At 36.9% G+C, this 24,974-nt stretch overlaps 1 protein-coding gene across 2 annotated transcripts in view; it reads left to right on the forward strand.

Annotated features, from left to right (window-relative positions):
* The first annotated feature begins 1,505 nt into the window (after window positions 1-1,505).
* The window catches only part of LOC137073354 (FERM and PDZ domain-containing protein 1), a 45,056-nt gene continuing 21,587 nt past the window's right edge, over window positions 1,506-24,974 (forward strand). Inside the window, exons 1-6 of one of the 2 annotated variants that reach the window (XM_067441738.1) lie at window positions 1,506-1,646; window positions 12,224-12,661; window positions 20,808-20,945; window positions 21,546-21,709; window positions 24,233-24,335; window positions 24,526-24,571. In XM_067441738.1, the coding sequence (XP_067297839.1) occupies window positions 20,845-20,945; window positions 21,546-21,709; window positions 24,233-24,335; window positions 24,526-24,571 (414 nt within the window). In that variant the 5' untranslated portion in view covers window positions 1,506-1,646; window positions 12,224-12,661; window positions 20,808-20,844. The remainder of the gene's footprint in view (window positions 1,647-12,223; window positions 12,662-20,807; window positions 20,946-21,545; window positions 21,710-24,232; window positions 24,336-24,525; window positions 24,572-24,974) is intronic. The other variant, XM_067441739.1, reaches the window with a different exon arrangement.

A 24,974-nucleotide genomic window follows, 5' to 3' on the forward strand; every position in this document is an offset into this window, starting at 1 on the left:
GCTGGGCTGTATGTATGTCACACACATACAGTACAAAACAATGCAAAACAGAACAATGCAACCTTATTCATCTGAGAGGGAATGTTAAGTTTTGAGCATAGAAAAATATGATTTATGTATTTGTATTTTAAATTAAATGATATATAAATGATTTGTAGATGCCCCTTTTTACTTTTGAGCCTCTGCCAGACTGAGGAACTCTCTGCACATTACGAGCAGTTGTTTTGTAAAATGTCTTTTTTTTTTCTTTTTTTTTTGTAAAATATATTAATTTCGTCTGAAGATATGCAAAGGTGTGTGTGTGTGTGTGTGTGTGTGTGTGTGTGTGTGTGTGTGTGTGTGTGTGTGTGTGTGTGTGTGTGTGTGTGTGTGTGTGTGTGTGTGTGTGTGTGTGTGTGTGTGTGTGTGTGTGTGTGTGTGTGTGTGTGTGTGTTGGCATGTTTTTGTGACGTATAAGGACACAGATGTGTATAATGACATGGGTATGACATAGGTATTACAAGGAGAGTGTGAAATATGTAGCCTAGAAATATAGACGCACCAAGGTGGCAGCAAATCTAATCTGCCGCGAGTATCGTCTAGGAATTGTAAATCTCAATTCCTTCTGAGCTGTAAAAACCAAACTCTGGTCGGGCCAATCACATCGTGTTTAGAGTCAGTGGGTGGGGCTTAACATTATTACGGCGGTCTTTCGAATCAGCTTTGACCGCGACTCAGGAAGAATTGGAGTTAAGCTTTTTTTTCTGAGAAAAGAACAAAAAAGCGGCACTGAAGTCATTCTTCAGAAGAAACGGCGAAAGTTTAATCTGTCAACTAGCTCTGCTTCACGGTGCTCTGGTTGTTTGTAGCGCTATCCTATCGCGTGCAGAGGGAGTTTGAAAGACAGCCGTTTACCCCGCCCCATCGGATTGAGTTGTCAATTACTTGTCAGGCTATGAAATGAGGACATTGGCCATGTCCCCACTTTTCAAAATGCTTATAAATCATACAGGAGGAGTTTTTTTAGAAAGTAAAAATGCAGAATGTTTCCTGTGATGGGTAGGTTTAGGGGTAGAGGCAGTTTAAGGGGATAGAAAATACGGTTTATACAGTATATATATATATATATATATATATATATATATATATATATATATATATATATATATATATATATATATATATATATATATATATATATATATATATTTTCATTTTTTTTTTCCTGTTGCTTTTATTGTTGTTTGCACAAATGCTTCAAAAATAGGCTACCATGCATAGCCTACTTTGAAATTGAGAGCGCGCGCATGCGCAGCACTTACAATATGCTTATAAACCTTCATAAGGTGATTTATTTGTTTATTTTATTAACGCTTTGTCAATGTAAATGTTTTAACAGTGTAATCTTAGACAGAGCTAGAAAGAGGCCGGGAAGGAGAGAGAGAGAGAGAGAGAGAGAGAGAGAGAGAGAGAGAGAGAGAGAGAGAGAGAGAGAGAGAGAGAGAGATCAAGCGCTGAAAGCAGATTAAACGGTTAAACTGAAGTGCGTCTCTGTGAAACTCCATCGGACTAACACGCCTTCACTTTATTTATTTACCTGCCCAAAATGACTGTTCTGTCGGTGCAAGGCGAGTGACAGTTCATGAAAATGTTACTCTTCGTGTAAGGTGAGTGGAAGCACAGCATATGAATATTGTTCATGAATATTGTTCGCAAACGTTGTGATGTGAAGATGAAGGCGCGTCTCTGACTGGATGAGGTGAATTTGACAGATTAAAGGGAATTAAGTGAATGACACTTTCAATCGTAGCCTCTTTAAAAACGCCCTATCAGCGTTTAGAGAAACTTGTATTTCAAAGATTAAATGTATTTTATATTGTAATTAAGAGATAGAGAGTATAGTAGCTAACTAAACAGAAATATGATTTATTTTTTTACAGATGCCATTATTTAGGCGTTTATTTTTTTGCTCATGTCTGACCGAGGAAACATATTTTATTACTATAATAATAATAGCATTAGGCTACTATTTGTCTTTGCTAGACGTCTGATAGAGAGATTTTGCCCCACAGGCAATATTATTACATTAGCCTATCTTCTTACAGCATTTCAGGGAATGCCAATAACCTTGTTTTTTTGAGGGAGAATTCAGTGCTACATTTAAGAGATGGGATAAAAAAAAAATTGTATAGCATATATATAGGTCTGTTGTGCAACATCCGCAGCATGTTTTCTCAAACTTCATTAATTTGATTGATGTAACTGATTTTTATTTTATTTTTTTGCCACCATTTAGTGGCAAACATTAGGCTACACCACAAAGTTGTAATACTAATAAATTAGCCTATTGTGAAAACAAGGGCAGAAGGAGGTCCGGCAGGCTTCAGAAAGGGCCATAATTCATTTATGCTGTTATTTTTAGGAGCAGCTGAATACTGTGAATTCGTGATGCCTTGTAATTGTAAACTTATCTAAACAGACTAAGATTCTTATGTCTATAACTGGTTTAAAACCTAATAACCTGATATTCTATGACTAAATAATAGGCAAATGCACATAAAATAATGCTTAAAACATCTGATGCAACTGTGATCTTTGGCCTACGATCACACACATCATCTGCACAGCACATCTCTTTCAGACATGAAGCAGCATTTTACAAGCAGCTAACAGTTGAAATTGGGCAATTTGTGCCAATATTCATTTAAGTGGCTCTTGGAGTACGAGATCTCCAACAGGAACTGATCTAATTACGCTCTCCATATAAAAGTGACTGAAGCCCCCAGGGCAAATGACAGCTCCGATTACAGACACCAAATGCAGCACACACATTTATGAATGGAAAGGGGGGGAAAAAATCACACATCCATCCGAACACACAGACTATCCACTAAATATCCATTAAAAACAACAACCAAATAAGCTAAAGTTAAGAAGCTAAAGCTAAATGTTTCATTGTCCCTCATAATAAAACATAAAATATGTCATGTCATATGTCACTTTTATTCAGCAAGGATGCATTAAATTGTTCAAAAGCGATGGCAACATCTTTATCACTTTTCAGATGTCTGTTTAAAAAAAATATTGTATCACAGTTTCCACAAAAATATTAAGCAGCACGACTGTTTTTGACATGATGAAATGTCTCTTGAGCACAAAATCAGCATGTTAGAATGATTTCTGAAAGATCATGTGGCACTAAAGTCTGGAGTGAAATTTTGGTTTGCTATCACATACATTAAATGTTAATATTTCATAATATTACTGTTTTGCATTTTATTGTCAAATAAATAAAGCCTTGGTGAGCATAAGGGACGTCTTGCAAAGACATAAAACATTATTATATACCTCTATGGTACGCAATATGATTTCAATGAGGAAAAAATTATTTGTGGTGTTTTCCCTGCTTAAAATCAGTCACAATAACAATAGCAATAAAAAAAATCATATTTTTTTAATTGATTAATTTATTTTAAGTTTGTTGCCTCAAGGCAACATTTTACTACAACAGACAAATTGAAACATTTTACATTTTCATGTAGAAAAAAAACTATCAGCACCATTTTATTGAAAACATCAATTCAGTAATCCAGACACCTGAACAAACACATTTATCTAGTTTATAATGTATTACAAATTTCATATTTAATAAAAAGTAACATTCAAATTTAGCTGTTGCTCTCAGGCAATATTGTACCACCATGGAACTACAAGTCAAACCATCACATCAAGTTATCATATCCATCCTCATCTCCATCTTCGATCTCACCTCACTCAATTGTCACTATGACCTCATCTTCCTCATCAAATGACAGCTCATGTTTTATACCTTTTTTAAAGGAACTGTATGTAAGAAATGTATTTCAATTAATCATAAAATGGCCCTGATATGTCACTAGACATTAAGAAATCATGTTTTAAATACTTATATCACTGACAGTAGTCCGGCCAGGATATTGTCATTTAAAAGTTCTCAACTGATGTTGATATTGACATGTTGTGTTTTGGCCTGAAGCTCCACCCTCCACCTATCGACCAATCATGAAGTCAGTAGTGTCTCTGCATCCAGGTTGCCAGATCTGCTCTAGTTACCACAGCTGCAGGGCCCGTATTTATCAAACATCTTAGAATTACTCACAAGAACACTGCTAAGAATTGACTTAAGAGTAAAAAAATTCTTGGCTCAAAGCTGCGCTTAAAACTTAGTTATCAAGCGTCCCAATCATACTTTAAGTAAAGTGTAGGACTAAATCTTAAGTGCTAGTCTTAGAATGGATTTACGACACTTTGCTGTGCCACAAATGGAATTTTGGATGATGTCATAGGCATGAACCAATCACTGAATAGATGTCCTTATTTAAGAATATAAAGATAAATTCACATTGAATGGTGAAATTCCTAAGAGGAGTTTACATTCAATACACATTTTACAATAAAGAGTTTTCAAGAGAATACATTATAATATACACATTTTAAATGAAAGATAAACATGTTTTCATCCATGTAATTATTTTTTTTAAACTGGTGTGCTGTTAAATTGCCTATATATAGCCTAGATTTTTTTATATATAATCAGCCATTATGGATTCCAAAAGAAAACCGACATGGCAGGAGAGAGAAACGATAGCTACTGCTTGCTGAATTACTCGAACAGTGTTTTTTATTTTATTTAATTTTTTTATAAAACCCAACATTAACCAGTGCTGAAAAAGATGATGTCTGCTCTGTCTAAACGATACTGTTTGATGAACTATTTGTCGTCAAACATTTCGAACACATTCTCCCTCTATTGAAAGATTTGCGCACGTCTCTGTCTCCTCAGCACCATCACAAGCCCCTACTGGCAACTCCTAACCACTTGAGAGACCTCTCGAGCTGTCTTAAATAACTGGGAGAGTAAGAGTGATTCTTAGCTTTAAGAAATTTGATAACTTGCTTTTATACTTAAGTTTGAAAGTAGGAGTAAATGTCATGAATTCTCAGCACTTAAGACTAAAATAGCACTTTGAGAAGCTTGATAAATACGGGCCCAGATCTACAAATGTTTCTGCTGATCCTGCAGCCAATCTGGCAACCTCGAGTCAGGGGGAGGGGATCGTCATTGCAGTACCAGTTTTGGCCACAATCTTACATACACTTCCTTTAAGTGTTATGGAAAATGTATATAACATAATATGTGCAGTCATAGTGAATTACTATTCTTATACGTTTATTACATAATCATGCAAAAATGCAAATATATTTCAAGAATTTTAACTCTTTTCCTGACAAATATACTATATTTGTATCCACTAGGTTGGATACAAATTCACATAATTGTTCACTACTTATCGAACCATTCAGTGACCCCTTGAGCCCTATGGATGGCATTGTCATCCTCACCTTCAGGATAGAAGGATAGACCACTCCCTTCAGGATATAAATGTTTCATCATAGGATAAAGGTGATCGCTCAGAACAGCTTTGTATGGATTTGCATTGACCCTTCCCTCTCTATTGGTTAAGTCGGTCCTACACAATCCCAGCAAAAATGCATAATAGAGCCACCGGATCCCATAAATTTTCAATTTTCATTTTTAATTTGTATCTCGTCTATGTGTGTGTGTGTGTGCTTATGTATATATGACTCTAATGGACTTGCTATCAAAGTATATAAATACATTGGCGTGATACTATACGCATTTTATTATAGAGGTTTCAAATGCAACACTTATACATTATGTATGCTCTGTCTTGGGTCCTTGGCCTGAACAAGGTTAAAGACCCTTGACATAGAGTTTAGTTAGCCTTTAGTTTATGCTGATGTCAATTATCTTAGATTTCAGTATGTTTTTCCCACTAACAATTTCCAATAACAACTAAAACTTAACTTCCGACTTTTTAATTGATATTTACAAAAAAAGACATGGTTCTGAAAAAACATAGTCAATGCATATATGCACTCACCTAAAGGATTATTAGGAACACCGGTTCAATTTCTCATTAATGCAATGATCTAATCTTCAATGCAATACAGCAAAGCATTTGTGAAGCCACAACACGCACAACCTTGAGGTGGATGGGCTACAACAGCAGAAGACCCCACCGGGTACCATTCATCTCCACTACAAATAGGAAATAGAGGCTACAATTTGCACAAGCTCACCAAAATTGGACAGTTGAAGACTGGAAAAATGTTGCCTGGTCTGATGAGTCTCAATTTCTGTTGAGACATTCAGATGGTAGAGTCAGAATTTGGCGTAAACAGAATGAGAACATGGATCCATCATGCCTTGTTACCACTGTGCAGGCTGGTGGTGGTGTAATGGTGTGGGGGATGTTTTCTTGGCAAACTTTAGGCCCCTTAGTGCCAATTGGGCATCGTTTAAATGCTACAGCCTACCTGAGCATTATTTCTGACCATGTCCATCCCTTTATGACCACCATGTATCCATCAGAGGATGGCTACTTTCAGCAGGATAATACACCATGTCACAAAGCTCGAATCATTTCAAATTGGTTTCTTGAACATGACAATGAGTTCACTGTACTAAAATGGCCCCCACAGTCACCAGATCTCAACCCAATAGAGCATCTTTGGGATGTGGTGGAACAGGAGCTTCGTGCCCTGGATGTGCATCCCACAAATCTCCATCAACTACAAGATGCTATCCTATCAATATGGGCCAACATTTCTAAAGAATGCTTTTAGCACCTTGTTGAATCAATGCCACGTAGAATTAAGGCAGTTCTGAAGGCGAAAGGGGGTCCAACACAGTATTAGTTTGGTGTTCCTAATAATCTTTTAGGTGAATGTATACAATATCACTGATATCTACTATTTTTAGTTGCATTAAATGTCTAAATACATCATAAGAAAAAAAAAATCCTCATTAAATCCAAGTATTAAAAACAAAAAGTTGTTTGGCATAATATTTTATTATTAACTATTAAATTATTGATAAAATATTATTCCAACAAATATTCAGAAAATAAAACAATATTATAGAGAGGACCCCTGCATGACCCTAATGACTTTCTGTCAAGGTGAACAAATAATTTTATAATAAATAATAAATATTAATTGTTGACAAATAATTATTTTATGACGAGGCAATGTAAGTCATAGTATAATGTCATCTGGTGCAACTCCCCCAAAATACCTAATGATTTATGAATTAATATTTTGTGATATTTGTTTATAAAAAAAAAAATAAAAACAGTTTGATTAAGATTTGTACACATGATGGTTTGACCCCAAAGCATTTTTATGTCATTAAAGTGAAACTTTTGATACTGGTATATTTTTTATTTATTTTTTTAACCAGATGAAACCAAAATAAATATGAAGAGAATATATTTATAAAAATGTGCTTAAATGTTGGTAAACTTGTTACATTGTGCTTTATCGTTAACACTCTAATCATTACCCCTAAAATAATTGACCCTAATATATATATATATATATATATATATATATATATATATATATATATATATATATATATATATATATATATATATATATATATATATATATATTCTGTCATTTAATCACACTAAACAATTACGTATGTGCCAAGCATAAATGGAAAGCATAGGTACAAAACAATAAACCTAGTCAAACTGAACATCGAGATCACAGATATAGGGAGAAGAAAATGGCTATTATGTTTATGGATCTTTATAGGGAGAAGAAAAGATGATGTATTTCCTGTTCTATGCCACACCTCTCTCCTCATGCTATGACTCCCAGAAGCCATGATTCAAAGAACAAATAACGCACGCACACAATCACATGCAACTTCATCTTCCTGTGTCCTTATTTAGCATCTATTTCTCGTACTTCAACTTTATCATCTTCCCAGCTTTCAGTTTCTCAACCTTTTCCCTTCTATCTATATATATTTTTTTCTTATTTTCTCAATCCCACTTCCCATTCACCCTTTACTTATAACCCCAGTCACCCGAACACCATTCATCTCTCTCAGATCTGCCCTGCCACTCTTTAACTGTCTTTCGGTTTTGTTGTGCTTGTGTGTGTGTGTGTGTGTGTGTGTGTGTGTGTGTGTGTGTGTGTGTGTGTGTGTGTGTGTGTGTGTGTGTGTGTGTGTGTGTGTGTGTGTGTGTGTGTGTGTGTGTGTGTGTGTGTGTGTGTGTGTGTGTGTGTGTGTGTGTGTGTGTGTGTGTGTACGTGAGTGGGGAGACAGCATTATCTAGATACATTATTAAAGCCTGCACTCTGTGGTTCTCTCTCTCTCTCTCTTTCTCTCTCTCTCTCTCTCTCTCTCTCTCTCTCTCTCTCTCTCTCTCTCTCTCTCTCTCTCTCTCTCTCTCTCTCTCTCTCTCTCTCTCTCTCTCTCTGAAAGAAGAGTTTAAGGGCAATGATAGGATTACCAAAGTGTTTAAGGAGAGCTTGAAGGATACAGTGCTGGGAACCTCATAAATATACATCTGCTCAAACAACCCATATAGCGAACAAATCAATCAAAACCCTTACCACTCTACAGTGCTGTCAATTTTTAAAGGATTTTTTTCATGAAGAAATAAATTATAAACATTTCATTGGTGTAATCTTTTTTCATTCAACCATTGGTTACTGTACTCTCATTGTTCAATGTCCGTTTCTGTATTGCATTGTTTAAAATCTTTCGTTTAAATATATGAGAAAGGCACAAAAGTAACAAAAACGAAAAAATGGCACTGAAAGATACTGACATGGCAGGCTGAAATAGCGCTGAAAGGATAAACTAAGGAAAGCAGAGAACAAGCGAGTGAGAGGGAGAAAGAGAGCTGTGTTCTCTGTTTTTGCACTGGAATACATTAATTATTCAATAGCTAGGAGCTGAAAATGTTCAGAGGGGACTCCAACAAGCCTGATGGTTCTGTCTCTCTTTCTCTATCTTAATTTCCTCCTCAGACTTCCATTGCCACTTTATCCACTTTATGGCGCAATATGGCTGCCGTCGCATCATCCAGGTGGATGCTGCACATTGGTGGTGGTTCGAGGAGATTCCCCTTTCAATGTAAAACGCTTTGAGTGCCTTGAAAAGCGCTATATAAATCTAACAAATTATTATTTTATTATTTATCAGTGTTATATGGCAACTACTTTATAGCTGCTTCACTATAAGCTTCCCATAACTCAAAATAGAACATTATTGTCAAGCCTTTTGAAAGCACTAATCAATTCGCTAACTTTATGATTTTCAAAGTAGAAGTACGTATCTCATTAATAAAATCAGATGATATCATTTATTTTTACAAGCACAATAAATCATTGCATACTAAATAGAAATATTAAACAGGAAACATAGAACTGTTCCTAAATAGAGATAATAAATTATCATCTTAAAAAAGAAAACAATAATGAACAATAACTTTTAAAGTTGCAGTTAAGCGTTTTCTGAAAAACACTGTTGATATTTAAAATCAACCCAAAAAAACACACATTCGCTCCACCCCCAAAATGCACAATGCATTAGTGGATGTTTTTTTTAGCGGAAGCAAAGCAAAATAATGGTTCACAAAAAATACAATGCAGATGACAAAAGAATGAACAAAAAATGAACATACTGTCTAGTACACAAGAGTATACAAGCAAGAGTTTGGTTAGTTCGTTATTAGTCGCCAGCAGCACAACACCTCCAAACAAACAATATGCTGTTGTTGTGATGTTATAATAACAGGACAGTTATGAAACAATAAGTAGCAAAACCAATGTTACTCACGTATGGACTTTCAGGCCTTCCCGCTTAGGTCTATCCGTGCTGGAAAGTTTTCTATTATTGAGGGGGATTCTAAAGCTCTTGAATTGTCATAATAACAATTCTTATTTTCCTCTGTCATCTCTCTTTTTCTACAATCTTTCTTGTTTGATTTACATTTCCAAGAAAATGCATGAACTGATAAAATGTAATGAAAATCACTTTTGATCAAAAAGCATCTACTAAATATAAATGTATATAAATAGAAATGTTGGTTATTAAACTGGAATGTATACCTGTATGATATTTTGCTGTAGCCACATTAGATGGATGGATGAATAGATGATTCAGCTGCGGGCTCCATCTTCTGCTGATTGGTGTTGTAGTGCTCTGTTCAATCCACTTTCAACAGAATTTATTACAAACCACACCTTTAACCAAATAGTTTACTAAAATATGTAACATGCAATGAAGGAACTTTTATGCATACAGGGCTACGAATGAATTATATTCATTTCATTAAAATCAATTTATTCAGGTGGCTAAATTCACCTTTACATAGGCTACATTTTTGGCAGATGCTTTTTGAAGTGATTTTCATTGCATTTTATCAGTTTTCATTTTCTAGGAATTGAACCCAAGGCCATGGCATTGCTAGCCTGCCTGCTCTGATGTTTAAGTTGCAGGAATGAGTAACTCCATGTAAATCAAACACGTCACATAGTGGAAGATTAGTGGAAAACCATTATTGTAGCACAAAATAAATAAGAGAATGTCACTAGCAATGCCAGGGTCATGGGTTTGATTTCCAGGGAATACATGAGTTTAAATAATATGTTCTGTGAATGCAATGCAAATTACAAAAAAGACAAAAGCTAAAATATAATGCTCTGGGCAGGCCATATGATGCTAAAATTACCATGGCCAGAAGGAGTTTTATGGTTTGATAAGAGTACAAGATGTGTCTTGCGGTGTGACCTGGGAAGAGGCATGAGATAACTTCCAGAGGTTAAAGTTGAGTAGCAGCATTTTACTGTGTGCAAGGGATAGAGGTGCATGTAAGACCTTATTTTCCTTTTAAAAAGAAGAGAAAACCTTTATTAGCATTACTTTGGATTAGCACACTAGATGACTGTAGTACTGGCAAAACATGAACGCACTCATATAAAACAGTTGTTGGAAATAAATAGAATGGAGTAAAATAAAATACAATACTAACCAAAATAGTCTCTCTTTATAGGTCTATTGAACAAATAAATATTGCCAATAGTCACGTGCCCCAACAAGTTAAGTCATAACATAATGTTATAAATCATTAGCTAGTGATGAATTAAAGCTGACAACTGGAAGTTGAAATGCATGGTTTTGACCCCTTGTGGTAATTAACACATTCATTTACATTATTAGTTAATATAATATGTTATTAAGGAATTAATACATTAAGACACATTTAACTAATAACTATTTAATGATTGCTTTGAATCATGTAGAATCTTCATTAGTTGCTGATGCAGTAATCATTAATACATGGGTTAGTTCACCATTAGTAATACATTAACTCATGATTCTCTGTGCATTAATTAAGCATGAATTAATGCATATTAGTGCACCCGTATTGTAAAGTGTTACCATGTTAGGTTTAAATATGCAAATAAGGAATAATCTAATTAATTATACACTCATTTGCATACTTTCCAGATATCTGAATACCAAAGCCAGGTTAAAAAATGTCATTTTAATGCTCTGCTAAAAGAGTGAGGTGCACACTACTATGAGAAATGTCTCAGACGTAACCGACCATTTTCCGCCATTTTTCCCTCCCAGCTATATTTTTTGTAATCACTCCAGCTCCACTCTAGATTTTTAATTTCCCACTCCTCACTCGCTTCTCGTGCACTGAGCGATCAAAAATACAGGGGGAAAAAACCACACCTCATCCCATGCAAAATCGACTCTGCTCATCACACTGACAAAAAAAAACAAGTGATGTAGTGATGCTACAATGACAGCTCATCTGTAAACTGTTCATTTATCTTCAAGCTGAGAAGGAACGAGAATGATGCAATAGTGCCAGTGAATTATAGTACTGTGATCAGATGTGTGGTCAGTTACACAGGAGTCATTTCTCATAGTGAGATGTAAAAAAAAATGTAAATATTTATGTTTTTTTTTTTTTTTTTTACAAAAACCTTTAGATAACATTTACATTTAATCATTTAGCAGACGCATTTATCCAAAGCGACTTACAAAAAAGGGGAGAGCAATAGAAGCAACGAAACAAACAAGGCCAACAACCTGTAAGAGCTGTAAGAAGTCTCAATTAATAAGCACAGTACACTTTTTATTTTTATTTTTTATTTTTTTATAACCATCTACAATAGCCACCTACAACAAAAACTCACGTACGCCAAATACCGAACACCGGATTTTGATAGCCATGATAACAACCCATTAGGACTAAGGCTGTTGCCCCAACTTTTGTCATTAATGCAGATTCAGTGGCCCAATGGGTTGGTTTTGTGTCTATGTTTTGTGACAACATATGTGTCTTTTTGACAGCGGTGAGAGATGCTTGGAGCTCCAACCATGGCAACAAAGAAGAGTCAATGTCTGATGCAGAGGACCCCTGGATCAAGAAGAAAACAAAGTTCCTGCACACTCTGGAGTTCATTACTGATGAAAAAAGACTTCTGAATCTTTCTCTTTGCTCATATTAACCTCCAAATCTTCAGGTCCAAAACACCAACATAGATGCAGAGCAATGGATAGGACAAAAACTTCAAAATCCGTTAGACTGCATATATTTATTCTGAGCTAGCCAATGAAATAAAGAAGTTTATTTAAAGTTAGCTGTCAATTTAATAGACACTGGAGGCACTGGAAATCCTTTAGAAAGATGGGCAGACCCAAATAATCAAATGAGTGCTTTGAAGAATTGGTGCTGCAGTCCAAGAAAAAGTTCCTCTTCAATGGGGTGACATATTATCTGACTTTAAGGTAAGTGTGGAGTGTGTAGTCGTGTCTGTGTGTACTAGTGTGTCTAGTGTTGCGTGTTTATGTGTGTATATGGCTCAGTGATCGGCTCAGTATGTGACGCAATTGCACTTTGTCTCAGCCTTTACAAACCTAATCCAATTAGAATACTTGTCATTAACCTTAGGGTCAATCGTCTGTAACTCTCTGTGTATGTACACTCAAAAATAGGGTCCAGTGTTAATATGAAGACATTTTCATTACAATGATTAACACTATTTTACAGGTGTTTTCCCAGTAATTTGAATTTTGCATGCTTGTTGAATTTTAAGGTTAAAGTCAGCATGAAATGAATGAGAATGAGGCTTCTGGAATGAGAAAATCTTTTAGCAAAGGAACTTGATTTTGTCCTCTGGAATTGTTTGGATCGCGGAAAGTTGCCAGTTTGCAGTTAGATGTGGAGGATATTTAGTCCTATACACCCACCGGCGTTTCGAGGGGAAGGGGAAATAAACATGAATTTAAAAAAAAGTATGATGTGCATTAGTTATTTATAATACATTTATGTTTAATAAATGTATAAATAAATTATTTATAATAAATATTTTTTTTATAAATAATAATAAAAAAATAATAAACAAATTTGATTTCATGGTTGAATTTTAAGGAAATATCTATATACTTAACGGAAAATGTCCTTGCAAAAAATGACAGTACCTTTTCCATTTTCTGTTTTAAGTTCTTGTTTAAAGGGTTAGTTCAGCAAAGAAAATTCTGTCATTAATTACTTACCCTCATGTTGTTCGACACCCATAAGTACGGTGGCCCAGTAGCGCACAACATAACAAAATTTAAAGTTTACAACACAACGAAATCAAGCCACCAAAGAAAGAAATCAAGCCACAACACAACAGAAACAAGCCACAACACAACAAACAACCACAACAAAATTAAATCAAGCCACAACACAACAAACAACCACAACAAAATTAAATCAAGCCACAACACAACGGAAATTCTCCCGACCACTAGGAACCTCTCGGTGTGCGGTAAAGTTAGTTTTCCTTGCCATTATTCTATAGATTATTACCAAGATATAAACACTAAAGCATTGTATATCGGCATGAAATATCAATTCAAAATCACCTACATGGATTATAGCTGAATATTTATACTCAAGAACGCATAGCGCACAGTGCCTAAGGGAACGTCTGCCAATTCCACCAAGTGGTTGAAACACATCATTTGTATGAATTCAAATGAGTTCAAATTCCAATGTTGTGCATTACTGAGTCAGTTTTACCAATGCAACCAAACTATGTAATTTTAACATGTCTGTTTTTAAATGTTAAAAGTAATTTAAATTAATATGTTTCAACTACATGGTGGAATTGGCAGACGTTCCCTTGGGCATCAAGCACCGTGGTAGCGAGTAAAAGCACTCACGAGTAAACTTATATGCAGCTGTAATGCATGTAGGTGATTTTGAATTAATATTTCATGTCGATATACAGTACAATGGCTATACCCGGAACTTAGGATCTTTGTTTATATCTTTGTAAGACTGGCAAATCTAACTTTACAACTTTACCGCACTCTGAGAGCCCCCTAGTGGTTGGGAGCATTTTCATTGTGGTGTGACTTTTTCATTGTGTTGTGGCTTTTCTGTTGTGTTGTGGCTTGTTTCTGCTGTGTTTTGGCATGATTTCTTTGTGATGTGGCTTGATTTCGTTGTGTTGTGAACTTATGTTTGTTTTTTAAATTTCGTTGTGTTGCGTTGTGCACTACTGGGCCACCATATGTAAGAACTTTGTTCATCTTCGGAACACAAATTAAGATATTTCTGTAGAAATCCAATGGCTCAGAAAGGCCTCCATTGGCAGCAATGACATTTCCTCTCTTAAGACCCATAAAACGTACTAAAGACGTCGTTAAAAAGTCCATCTCACTACAGTGGTTCTAAAATAATTTTATGAAGCAACGGTGATAGTTTTTGTGCGCAAATAATCGAAATAGCGACTTAATTCTGCACGTTTTTGTCTTCCTTCTGAGCCCCTGACGTGAACTCGCGAAGCACCACGACGAATGCGCAAGAATATAACACATGACCCGGAACTGAGGAACTTTGTATATAAGCAGAGGAAGACGTGCTGTATCTAAGCTGTTGAAATCTACATTGATTGTACTTTAGGTCTTGGCATACGTAGTGCTCAAAATGGTGCTAAAGTGTGCATTTCCTGGAACCCCGAAACGTGAGAAATGAATAAGTGCACGTAAAAGTGCCTTATTAATGAAACAAAACCACATAACTGTATTAGACGTGTGCAAACTAAATACTTTCAATTGTTACTCTTGGTCAGAGGCTTCCATAAACATTTAGTAATGCTTAAGTTTACATAAAAACTAGGCAAAGTTGTAACTTACGCACAGCTGGTGCAACCAGCCCCTGATTTTGTTCTTAGAGTGTAGCATATAACAAAACTTACTGTCAGCACTGTCTGTAAGTGATTTTTGTGAGACAGACTTTTTGTGATACACCTGATGTATGTAATTGTGTTGGACGCTTTTAGCCTGCTTAAAGATCTATTACAAGCTATAGGATCTTAGATAGACTAAGTGTGTACATTTTTAAGCTATTAACAGTGCCCAGTGCTAACATTACATAGTCTGTCCTTACTGGTCCACTGCCTGTAGTCCTCCCAGGTGAATGTGAACGAATTGTAGACAACTCTTACGTTAAGTAGTTCAACCTAGCCATTAGCGTTAGCTGCCCATGCTAATGATGGAGTACCGCCATTATCTCTCAGAGAAAGCATGAGCAGACCTTTTTTTATGAGGGAACATGGGCGCGAGGGGGAATTAAACCCCACTCTCCAGGCCACTAATCTAATGAAAAGAGAGAGAGACAGAGAGAGCAGTCAACTGAAATGTTTCATTGTGAAATTCATTGAATAGGGGACCCTATCTCAATGCTACAACACAGATTTAATTCCTGGATCCATTTTAGTGATCTAGCAGTTCACAGACTCCTAAACGTAATTGAATCCCTCTATCTTTAGTATATAATGTAATCTTAAGATTTTGCAGTAAAGAGACGACATATGTACAGAAGATCCCCATAGATCAAGAGGGCGCTAAAGCATATCATGAATAAAATATATTAAATAGTGCTGGAAAAGTAATGAGATTTGTATAGGAAAACCTTAACAATATGTACTGCTTAATCCTCCTGAAGACAGGGTGGGAGAGGGGAGGTGATCTGTATCTACAGTATAAGTAACTAAGCTTTAAAGAGAGAATTAAAGGAAGGGATCTATGGAGAGCTATCCTGCACAACTTTGTATTTAAAAAAGAAATAGAGAATAGTTTTTTAGTGAACAGCGTACTTTGTCAGAAGATCATTTATTATTAATTTATGAATATTTAATCAGGAAACAATAATGCAATAACTGAATAGTTGATTACAGAAACTGATTTGTTGCAGTACAGTGGAAAAAAAGCAGATGCATCATGGTCAATGGGTGTTTTTCCTTACCCATAATGCAAACCACCTGAGGCACAAACTGCTTTGGAAACTCGTCAGAGAGACGAGTCCTTTTTTTCTCTAAAATGTGATGTTTTTTTTTGGCTCAGTTGAGCTGAATTCAAACAATTGTACAATTGGATAATCTAAAAATTGTAACCTTATTAAACTATTGGCACCTGACACTATTGCCATTCTGCCCCAGTTATAATTGTTAAATAAAATACCTCAGCCTAGAGCAAAGCAGTTGAGTCGTGCTCTAGGGAGATAGAAATGTCTTTTTCACAATACATAAATTGATTTTTTTAGTGATTTAGTCATTATTAACCATTCAAAACACACCTAGCATAAGCTCTGAAGTTGTTATGCACTGATTCTGTAGAGGCTACAAGTTTCACACACTATGGGTGTGATTTCAGCTGCATTTAAACCAAATTATGTTTACAGAATGAATTATTGCGAATGATGTAATGGAGTACTCGCGACTCTTAAACTACTTAAATATTTATACATTTTACAATAAACTTGTCACGGTCATGTTAAGTTTAATTGTTTTGTTTAGTTACTAGTCATGGTTTTCTTTGGCTGCATTTACACTGCAAGACTTAATGCACAGATCTGATCTTTTGATCATATTAAAAAAAAAAGCCTGTTTACATTCACTTTAGACATGACTGGTATCTGATATCTGTGTTTATATTAGTTTTCCGCACAAAATTATCGTCTGTGATCATTTTACTGTGCACATGGTAAAACCCTTGGATTTTGAATACCAGTGCTATTAAAATTATTTATATAATTCATGTCGGATGGCCATGATTATTTACCAGCATGGACAAGCAGCTGTCATGGATCTTTTGCAGCGCAAAATCTGATCAAACTGATATATACAGGAAAATGGTTTGTTATTATCTACAGCTCGTTAGATCTCCTCATTTTAGGACTAGAAAAATCTGGCAAAATAATGGAGGTGAACAGGTTGGTGTTATTACTCCCTTTTAATCCCTTTGATCAGCAAAATATTACATTTTTTAAATATCCGTCATTGTCAATACCGGTATATCGTGACAGCCCTAGTGTAGCGTGACTGGTGTCTGAATTACGTGTGCTAAACGCCAATCTTGATTAGCTACTACCACAAGGTGCTGTCACATGAGCACCGGCTGGCAATATAAGAGGCCCCTAGAGAACACGTCATTAGCTTCATTGTCTCCAGGAAGCTGTCTGTTTGTCTGTGCATGTGTAAGTCTGTGTGAATCTCAAAAAAAGAGAAAATGAGTGCCTGCCGATTCTGAAAATTTGTGCCCCCATGTGGGAGATATATCACACCGAATGACTCTCATGATCTGTGTGTGGTGTGTCTCGGTGCGGAGCATGCACTGTCAGCTCTTGAGGGGGATTAAGTTCAGATTAAGTTTAGAATGGTCAGTGGACAGAATGTAGTGTGCTCCAGGCAGGCTGGAGAGGTGCTTCTTAGCAGGTCATAAGTGTGTGTCCCTGTGAGCCTTCAAATACACCCAGGTCTCCATAGTGACGTATTGAGGTCTTGGGGGAATCTTTTTTCCCCCTAGCAAGTCCAACTATGGTAGAATAAAGGTCTTGGAGGAGCACAAGTATAAGAAGATGCCCCAGATGGAGGAATCACTGGCTAGTTACCTCTCATTTGGCGCGGCATTTTCATGTAAGGCTGCTGTTTTGCCCTCAAAGACCTGCCACTTCACATCAAAATTTGTGGCCAAAACCTAGAGTCAAATGGCCTGGCCAGCACTACCCTGCATACCACGGCGCTATTGCAGGCGTACCAAGCTGACCTGTGAAGGATGCTGAAGCGGAGGGTGTGGCTCCAGGTGCAATCTAGGAGCTCAGCCATACCACTGATCTTGTCTTCTGTACGAACAAGCAGGCGGCTTGTGCCATTGGCCTCTATCTTGATGCATTGGTTGTGACAGAGAGGAATTTATGGCTTCCCTTCTCGGGGCTAAAAGAGAAGGAGAAATCATTCTTCCTTGATGTCCCTGTTTCATCTGCCAGACTTTCTGGTACTGCTGTTGAGACAGTGGGTTTTGGAAGGCATTTGAGTGCTTCATTCCTCACTTCAGCAAGCGTCCTCCCATCTGAGCCTGTTACTGGCCCTAGCTGACAAAAGGATTAGAAGGCAAGTGTGGGCACTAGGGCTCTGCCTTGGATGAGACGGGGTTCCAGGTAACCAAAAAGATGAGAAACCTATGTGTTATGTGTATATTCTGTTTTGGTTTGGTTCTGTTCTATTTCTGTTTGAGATTTTTTATATTTGGAATAAGACTTTTGGTGTCCCACTTCATCATTATCTCACCAGGATTAAGAATATTGAGGCGAAAATAATACATATGCCTGTGATAAAGATAGGCAATACAGGCTCTCGCATCCCCACTTACTCATCTATATCTTATTGTTGGTGGGGGTGGGATTATCATTGGTGATGTTTATTTTTGAACTTTGCACCAGGGGTGCTAAACTCTTTTGACATCAGGCAACTTTGTTCAACACTTCAGCTACTGCAACAGCTCGTTGTGAGACTTATAGCACTTATAGTGGGTAAGTGTTTATCTGTGGGTAACTTAACTTATAGTGGGTAAGCGTTTATCAGTATGGCACAGAGTGTATTAGTTCACCATAGCATCAACACTATGATGCAATGCAATTTCCACTTCAAAAGGGAACATCTCAGGTTATGACTGTAATGGTCCCCTGAGAAGAGGAATGAGACATTGCGTCATGCTGCCATACTTCTGGCACACTCTGGCAGACAATGTGAGGCTTATGACGTGTTCTCTAGGCACCCCTTGTATAGCCAGTGGTTGTGCCTGTGCTTGAATATTCTTGGATTTTCATGGATTTCAACTCCCTTCAAAGATTTTCTATGGGACTGAGATCTGGAGACTCCAGGACCTTGAAATGCTTCTTACGAAGCCTCTCCTTCATTACCCAGGCAGTGTGTTTGGGATCACTGTCATGCTGAAAGACCCAGCCGTGTTTTATCTTCAATGCCCTTGCTGCTGGAAGGAGATTTTTACTCAAAATCTCACGATACATTCATTCTTTCCTTTACACGGATCAGTCGTCCTGGTCCCTTTGCAGAAAAGCAGCCCCAAAGCACGATGTTTCCTCACCTATGCTTCACAGCAGGTATGGTGCAACTCAGCATTCTTTCTCCTCCAAACAGGACCAAGTTGAGTTTTTACCAAAAAGTTCTATTTTAGTTTCATCTGACCATATGACATTCTCCCAATCCTCTTCTGGATCATCCAAATACTCTCTAGCAAACTTCAGATGGGCCCGGACATGTACTGGCTTAAGCAGGGGGACACATCTGGCACTGCAGGATTTGAGTCCCTAGTGTGTTACTGATAGTAGCCTTTGTTACTTTGTTCCCAGCTCTCTGCAGGTCATTCATTAGGTCCCCCGTGTAGTTCTGGGATTTTTGCTCACCATTCTTGTGATAATTTTGACCCGACGGGGTGAGAACTTGTTTTGAGCCCTAGATCGAGGAAGATTATCAATGGTCTTGTATGTCTTCCATTTTCTAATTGCTCCCACAGATAATTTGTTTCACGCCAAGCTGCTTACCTGTTGCAGATTCAGTCTTCCCAGCCTGGTGCAGGTCTACAATTTTGTTTCTGGTGTCCTTTGAAAGCTCTTTGTTCTTGACCATAGTGGAGTTTGGAGTCTGACTGTTTGATGTTGTGGACGGGTGTCTTTTATACAGATATCGAGTTCAAACAGGTACCATTAATACAGGTAACAGGTGGAGGACAGAGGAGCCTCTTACAGAAGCCTTATACAGGTTTGTGAGCATTATACAGGTTTGTGAGCCTTACACAGGAGCCTTATACAGGTTTGTGAGAGCCAGAAATCCTGCCTTTTTTGTAGGTGACCAAATACTTATTTTCCGCCATAATTTGATAATAAAATCTTTTTAAAAAATCAGTCTCTCATAGTTAAAGTGTACATATGATATATATATATATATATATATATATATATATATTGTACATATGATATATATATAGTGCAGTCTGTAACGACTTTGATGTGGTGTATACAGTATTGATAACGATGTTGACAGCAGTAAAATAAATGGAAAGTCAGATACAAATCCTGTGAAATCTGAGAACATAATGGGACCATGACTCAGGATCTCCTGGGATTTCTCTCTATTATTTGTCGCAATATGTAATCTGTCTCTTTGTCTTTGTTGGGCCTTCTCTTGACCATGAGGCTCCAGATTGTCTCTCCCATTCCCTAGTGAGAAATACCTGCTATATAAACATCAACCCTACATCAAAAGCAATTCTGCAACAACACCGCCATGTACATAACCTACAACATAAAGAGAGACAATTGTTCAAAAGTGACCGCACATTATCAGTACTGCTGTATACACCATTTAGCTTGCCATAGCTATGCCCATTATGACAGTATATGCTCAACCCGAAGGCCACTGTAAACAGCATGAGTACTACAAGTTTGGCTGTGACATTTTTATGAAATTTGCATTTTCGAATAAATTAGTAAATTCATAAATTCTCTATATATCAGTCAATGTTAGATGTAAGTGATTTTTTTTATATCACTGAAATTATCACCTCTTTTTATTTTCAAAAATAGTGGCCCAATGGTGATCTTTCATCCTGTGTGTAGCTAAATGGAGGAGCGGGACCGCAGTCGCTCACCATCTCGCAGGACCAGCAGAGTAGAGCAGGTGGTGGGACGCTGGCTTCGCCGCTCCAGAGAGTCCATCAGCCGGTATCACTCTTTTAATCTAAGAATAATTGTGTGTGTGTGTGTGTGTGTGTGTGTGTGTGTGTGTGTGTGTGTGTGTGTGTGTGTGTGTGTGTGTGTGTGTGTGTGTGTGTGTGTGTGTGTGTGTGTGGCCTGGTAATCCCTACGTTATGGGGACAAAATGTCCCCACAAAGATGGCAATATCCGAAATCCTTGTCCTTGTGGGGACATTTTTAGGTCCCCATGAGGAAAACATTTTATAAATCACGGTTTTTATAAATCACAAATAAAGGTTTAGGGGCAGGGGCAGTGTAGGGGGATAGGATGTATAGTTTGTACAGTATGAAATCCATTACGCCTATGGAAAGTCCCCATAAAACATGGAAACACGACATGCGTGTGTGTGTGTGTGTGTGTGTGTGTGTGTGTGTGTGTGTGTGTGTGTGTGTGTGTGTGTGTGTGTGTGTGTGTGTGTGTGTGTGTGTGTGTGTGTGTGTGTGTGTGTGTGTGTGTGTGTGTGTGTGTGTGTGTGTGTGTGTGTGTGTGTGTGTGTGTGTGTGTGTGTGTGTGTGTGTGTGTGCGTTTGAATCGCATCACCATTTTCTTTCTCTGTTTGTACATAGAGAACGTGTTCTAGAAGATGGGCAAGTTGCTGACAATGGTTCCCAGGATCAGAAGAGCTGCCCAATTAGAGTCACTGTTAAAATTCCACTTGACCCTGCCCTTAACTCCCATGGCTTCACTGTCTCAACAAGCACTCCACCCGAGGTGTTGGACGTGACAGAAGGTACATTACACACACAATAATCCCTAAAATGTTCATCAGGTCAAATAGTAAGGGTCTTTCACAATTCTTATACATTTCTTATATATTCATTCTTTTAAATTATGTTATGGGTTTTAACCTCTGCACTGCTATAAGCCTTCTTGGCATCCACTTCCCCTCACATGGAATTAACACACTGTAGCTAAGCACTAGATCTTATCAATGGTGACCTTGGTTACCTCTAGAGCTCAACAGTGAGACTTAGCATCCATTAGATGCCATGAATAACACTCACAGGGGTAACAGGCCGGGGACCATTGGCAACAATTCTGAAAGGAGATTATCCTTTTTGAAAAGTTTAAATCTATTAGATTTTATTTAGGAAAAATCTTAAATTAAAATTTCTAGATTAGCTTGCTGGCAGGAAAATGCCCATGAACTGAAGATATCATCATAGTAAGAAGTAGATGTCCTGGACTGCAATTCTCAAAATCATTGTGAGCTTAGTTGATCGTAAAGACCATTGGTGCCAATGGTACTTTAATTCTTTGGCTTACAATGCTTTTGAGAATTGCAGTCCAGGTCATGTACTGCAATGTAGCCTTGGTCTGTTGTATTATTCGATGGAGGATGTTTGAGGCAGCACTCTAAACAGGCTGAACTGTGGAGACAAAGCCTGGCTGAGATTTACATTTTTAAGTTACATTTTGATTATACAGCACACAAGCCCTTCATGAAAATCAATAAAACAGTTATAGTGCATTAGCTACAAAACAAGGTTCCATTACTGCAAAAAGCATAATGTGAGTCCAATCACAATAAATCTTTCGGTATATATCAAAAATATAATTTTAATGGTAGTTATGTGGAGCATTTTGCAGACAAATATATTAGTGCAAATGCATATTATCTCTTATATATTATATAAAGTTGGTAAGACTTTTTTTTTTTTTTCTAAAAGAAGTTTTCATTTAACATAAACTAACAATGAACAATACTTCTACAGCATTTATTAATCTTAGCTAGTGTTAATCTAAACATTTACTAATATAATTTTGTTTGATAAAAAATTATATCTGTTAACATTAATGTACTATGAAATAACAGACTTTTTATACAAAGTTAAGTTACCTTTATTTATATATTGCATTTGACAATGCCAATTGTTTTAAAGCAGTTTCACAGTGTTAAGCAGGGAAATAATGCAACAGAATTTGATTCGGCTTTACAGCCGTTCTGGGAAAAACGTGATGAGCTAATATCAATTATCTTATAGTCTCAGGCAGATCAGTAATATAGTTTAAAATGTAGTGTCCCCAACTGAGCAAGCCAAAAAGTCACATTAACAAAGGTTAATAAATGCTATAAAATATATTACTTATTGTAAGTTTATGTTAGTTAAAGGTAGCCTAGAAATCTAGATGCAGCAAATTTAATCTGCCCTCAAGTGTCGTCTAGGAACTCTCAATACCCTTCTGAGCTGTATTCCCCTAACTCTTGCCGGGCCAATCATATCGTGTATAGAGTCGGCGGGCGGGGCCATAATGACGACGGCCGAGTTGCGTTTGCGTGCTTCTAGTAAGCACAGAAACTGGCGAACGGCGGCGGTCTTTCGAATCAGCTTTGACCGCGATTCTGGAAGACATGGAGTTAAGCTTTTCTCTGAGAAAAGAACAAAGAACGGCACTGAAGTCATTCTTAAAAAGGGGAGATGTGTTCGGGGTTTTGCTGACCGGATACGGCGAATGTTTAATCTATCAACAAGCTCTGTTTCACCTTCGTTGCTCTGGTTGGTGTAGTGCTATCCTATCGCGTGCAGAGGGAGTCTGAAAGACAACCGTTTATCCCGCCCCTCAGATTGAGCCCTGTCTATGGTGAGTTCCCTAGACCAAACATCTTGATGTGGGTCTGGCTATTCAGGCTAAGTTAAAGGGACAGTCCACCCAAATATGAATATTCTGTCATCATACCCTCATGTCATTCCAAACCTGTATGCATTTCTTTCTTCAGCTGAATACAAAATATTATAGTTTAAAGAATGTTTATAACCAAACGATTTGGTTCCCATTGACTTTCATTGTATTTTTTGTCTATACAATGGAAGTCAATAAAAAAACGAAACTGTTTAGTTACCAACATTCTTTAAAATATCCTTTTTGTGTTCGACAAAAAGAAAGACATACAGGTTTAAAACAATATGAAGATGAATATGATGACAGAATTTCCATTATTGGATTAACTAATGATAACACATGAAAAAGTATTGTAATGTGTAAAAAAAAAATCTTTAAAAAAGCATTTTAAAAAACTGAAATGTGACCCAGCTGCTATTTGCCTGCATGCAACATGTTGGCTGACTAATTTGGCACATGGAGCAATGTCTACAGGAAACCTTACTCTTGGAATGGCTGAAGCCATCTGGTTACCCCACAGCCAAATAGGATGACATAAACATTCTTTCTCAAACAGTCCTTCTCAAACAGCATAATTAAGACAGGTTCCCTGATAAATATTGTAAACATGGTATGTTTGTCTGTTTTATAGGAGGCCCTGCTGATGGAAAGCTTGTCCCTGGTGACCAACTTTTCAAAATAAACAATATTGCTGTTGATGATCTTTCTACTGAGCAAGCTGCTGACATAATCAGGTATGTGGCATGTAAATCTATGTAAAACTACAAAATCAGCTATATCTCGGCTCCCAGATGTCCAGTTTTACCAAATATTTAGATCATTTTCATGTGCCCAACTTAAAATGGATACTTGGAACAATGGGAACATCTGGTGACTCTAGCTATCTGTACCACTAATTCTGTGCTTTTTTTCAATTATTTATAGAGAATGTCAGAACACCATAATACTGACTGTCCTGAGAAATACTGTGGTAAGTGTGCATATAGTTAGAGACCCTCTCACCCACCCACTGTTTACTTCTGATTACGACAGGAGCTGAAGCAGGCGGAAATGTCTAAAAGTTTTGTTTTTTTTAAGAGATAACTATTGTCATAATCAAAGTTTTTCACAACTTCTTAAGTGTTTATTTATTAAATATTTTATCTAATTTGATTATGCTTTCAGTTTCCACTAAACCCATTAAATACAAAGCATCAAAATACATAACATTACTTCTCTGCTGCACTAATCATTATCAGAATCACCGACTTAAATTTTAATAGATTTTTTCCATTAATTTGTATTAAATTATTCCCATTAGTCTACTGACCCTGCTCTATTATTTTACATGGCCTACCACTTCATGGCTGAGTTGCTGTTGTTCTCAATTGCTT

Source organism: Pseudorasbora parva, chromosome 4, assembly GCF_024679245.1.
Source record: "Pseudorasbora parva isolate DD20220531a chromosome 4, ASM2467924v1, whole genome shotgun sequence".
In the NCBI taxonomy this organism is placed as follows: domain Eukaryota; kingdom Metazoa; phylum Chordata; class Actinopteri; order Cypriniformes; family Gobionidae; genus Pseudorasbora; species Pseudorasbora parva.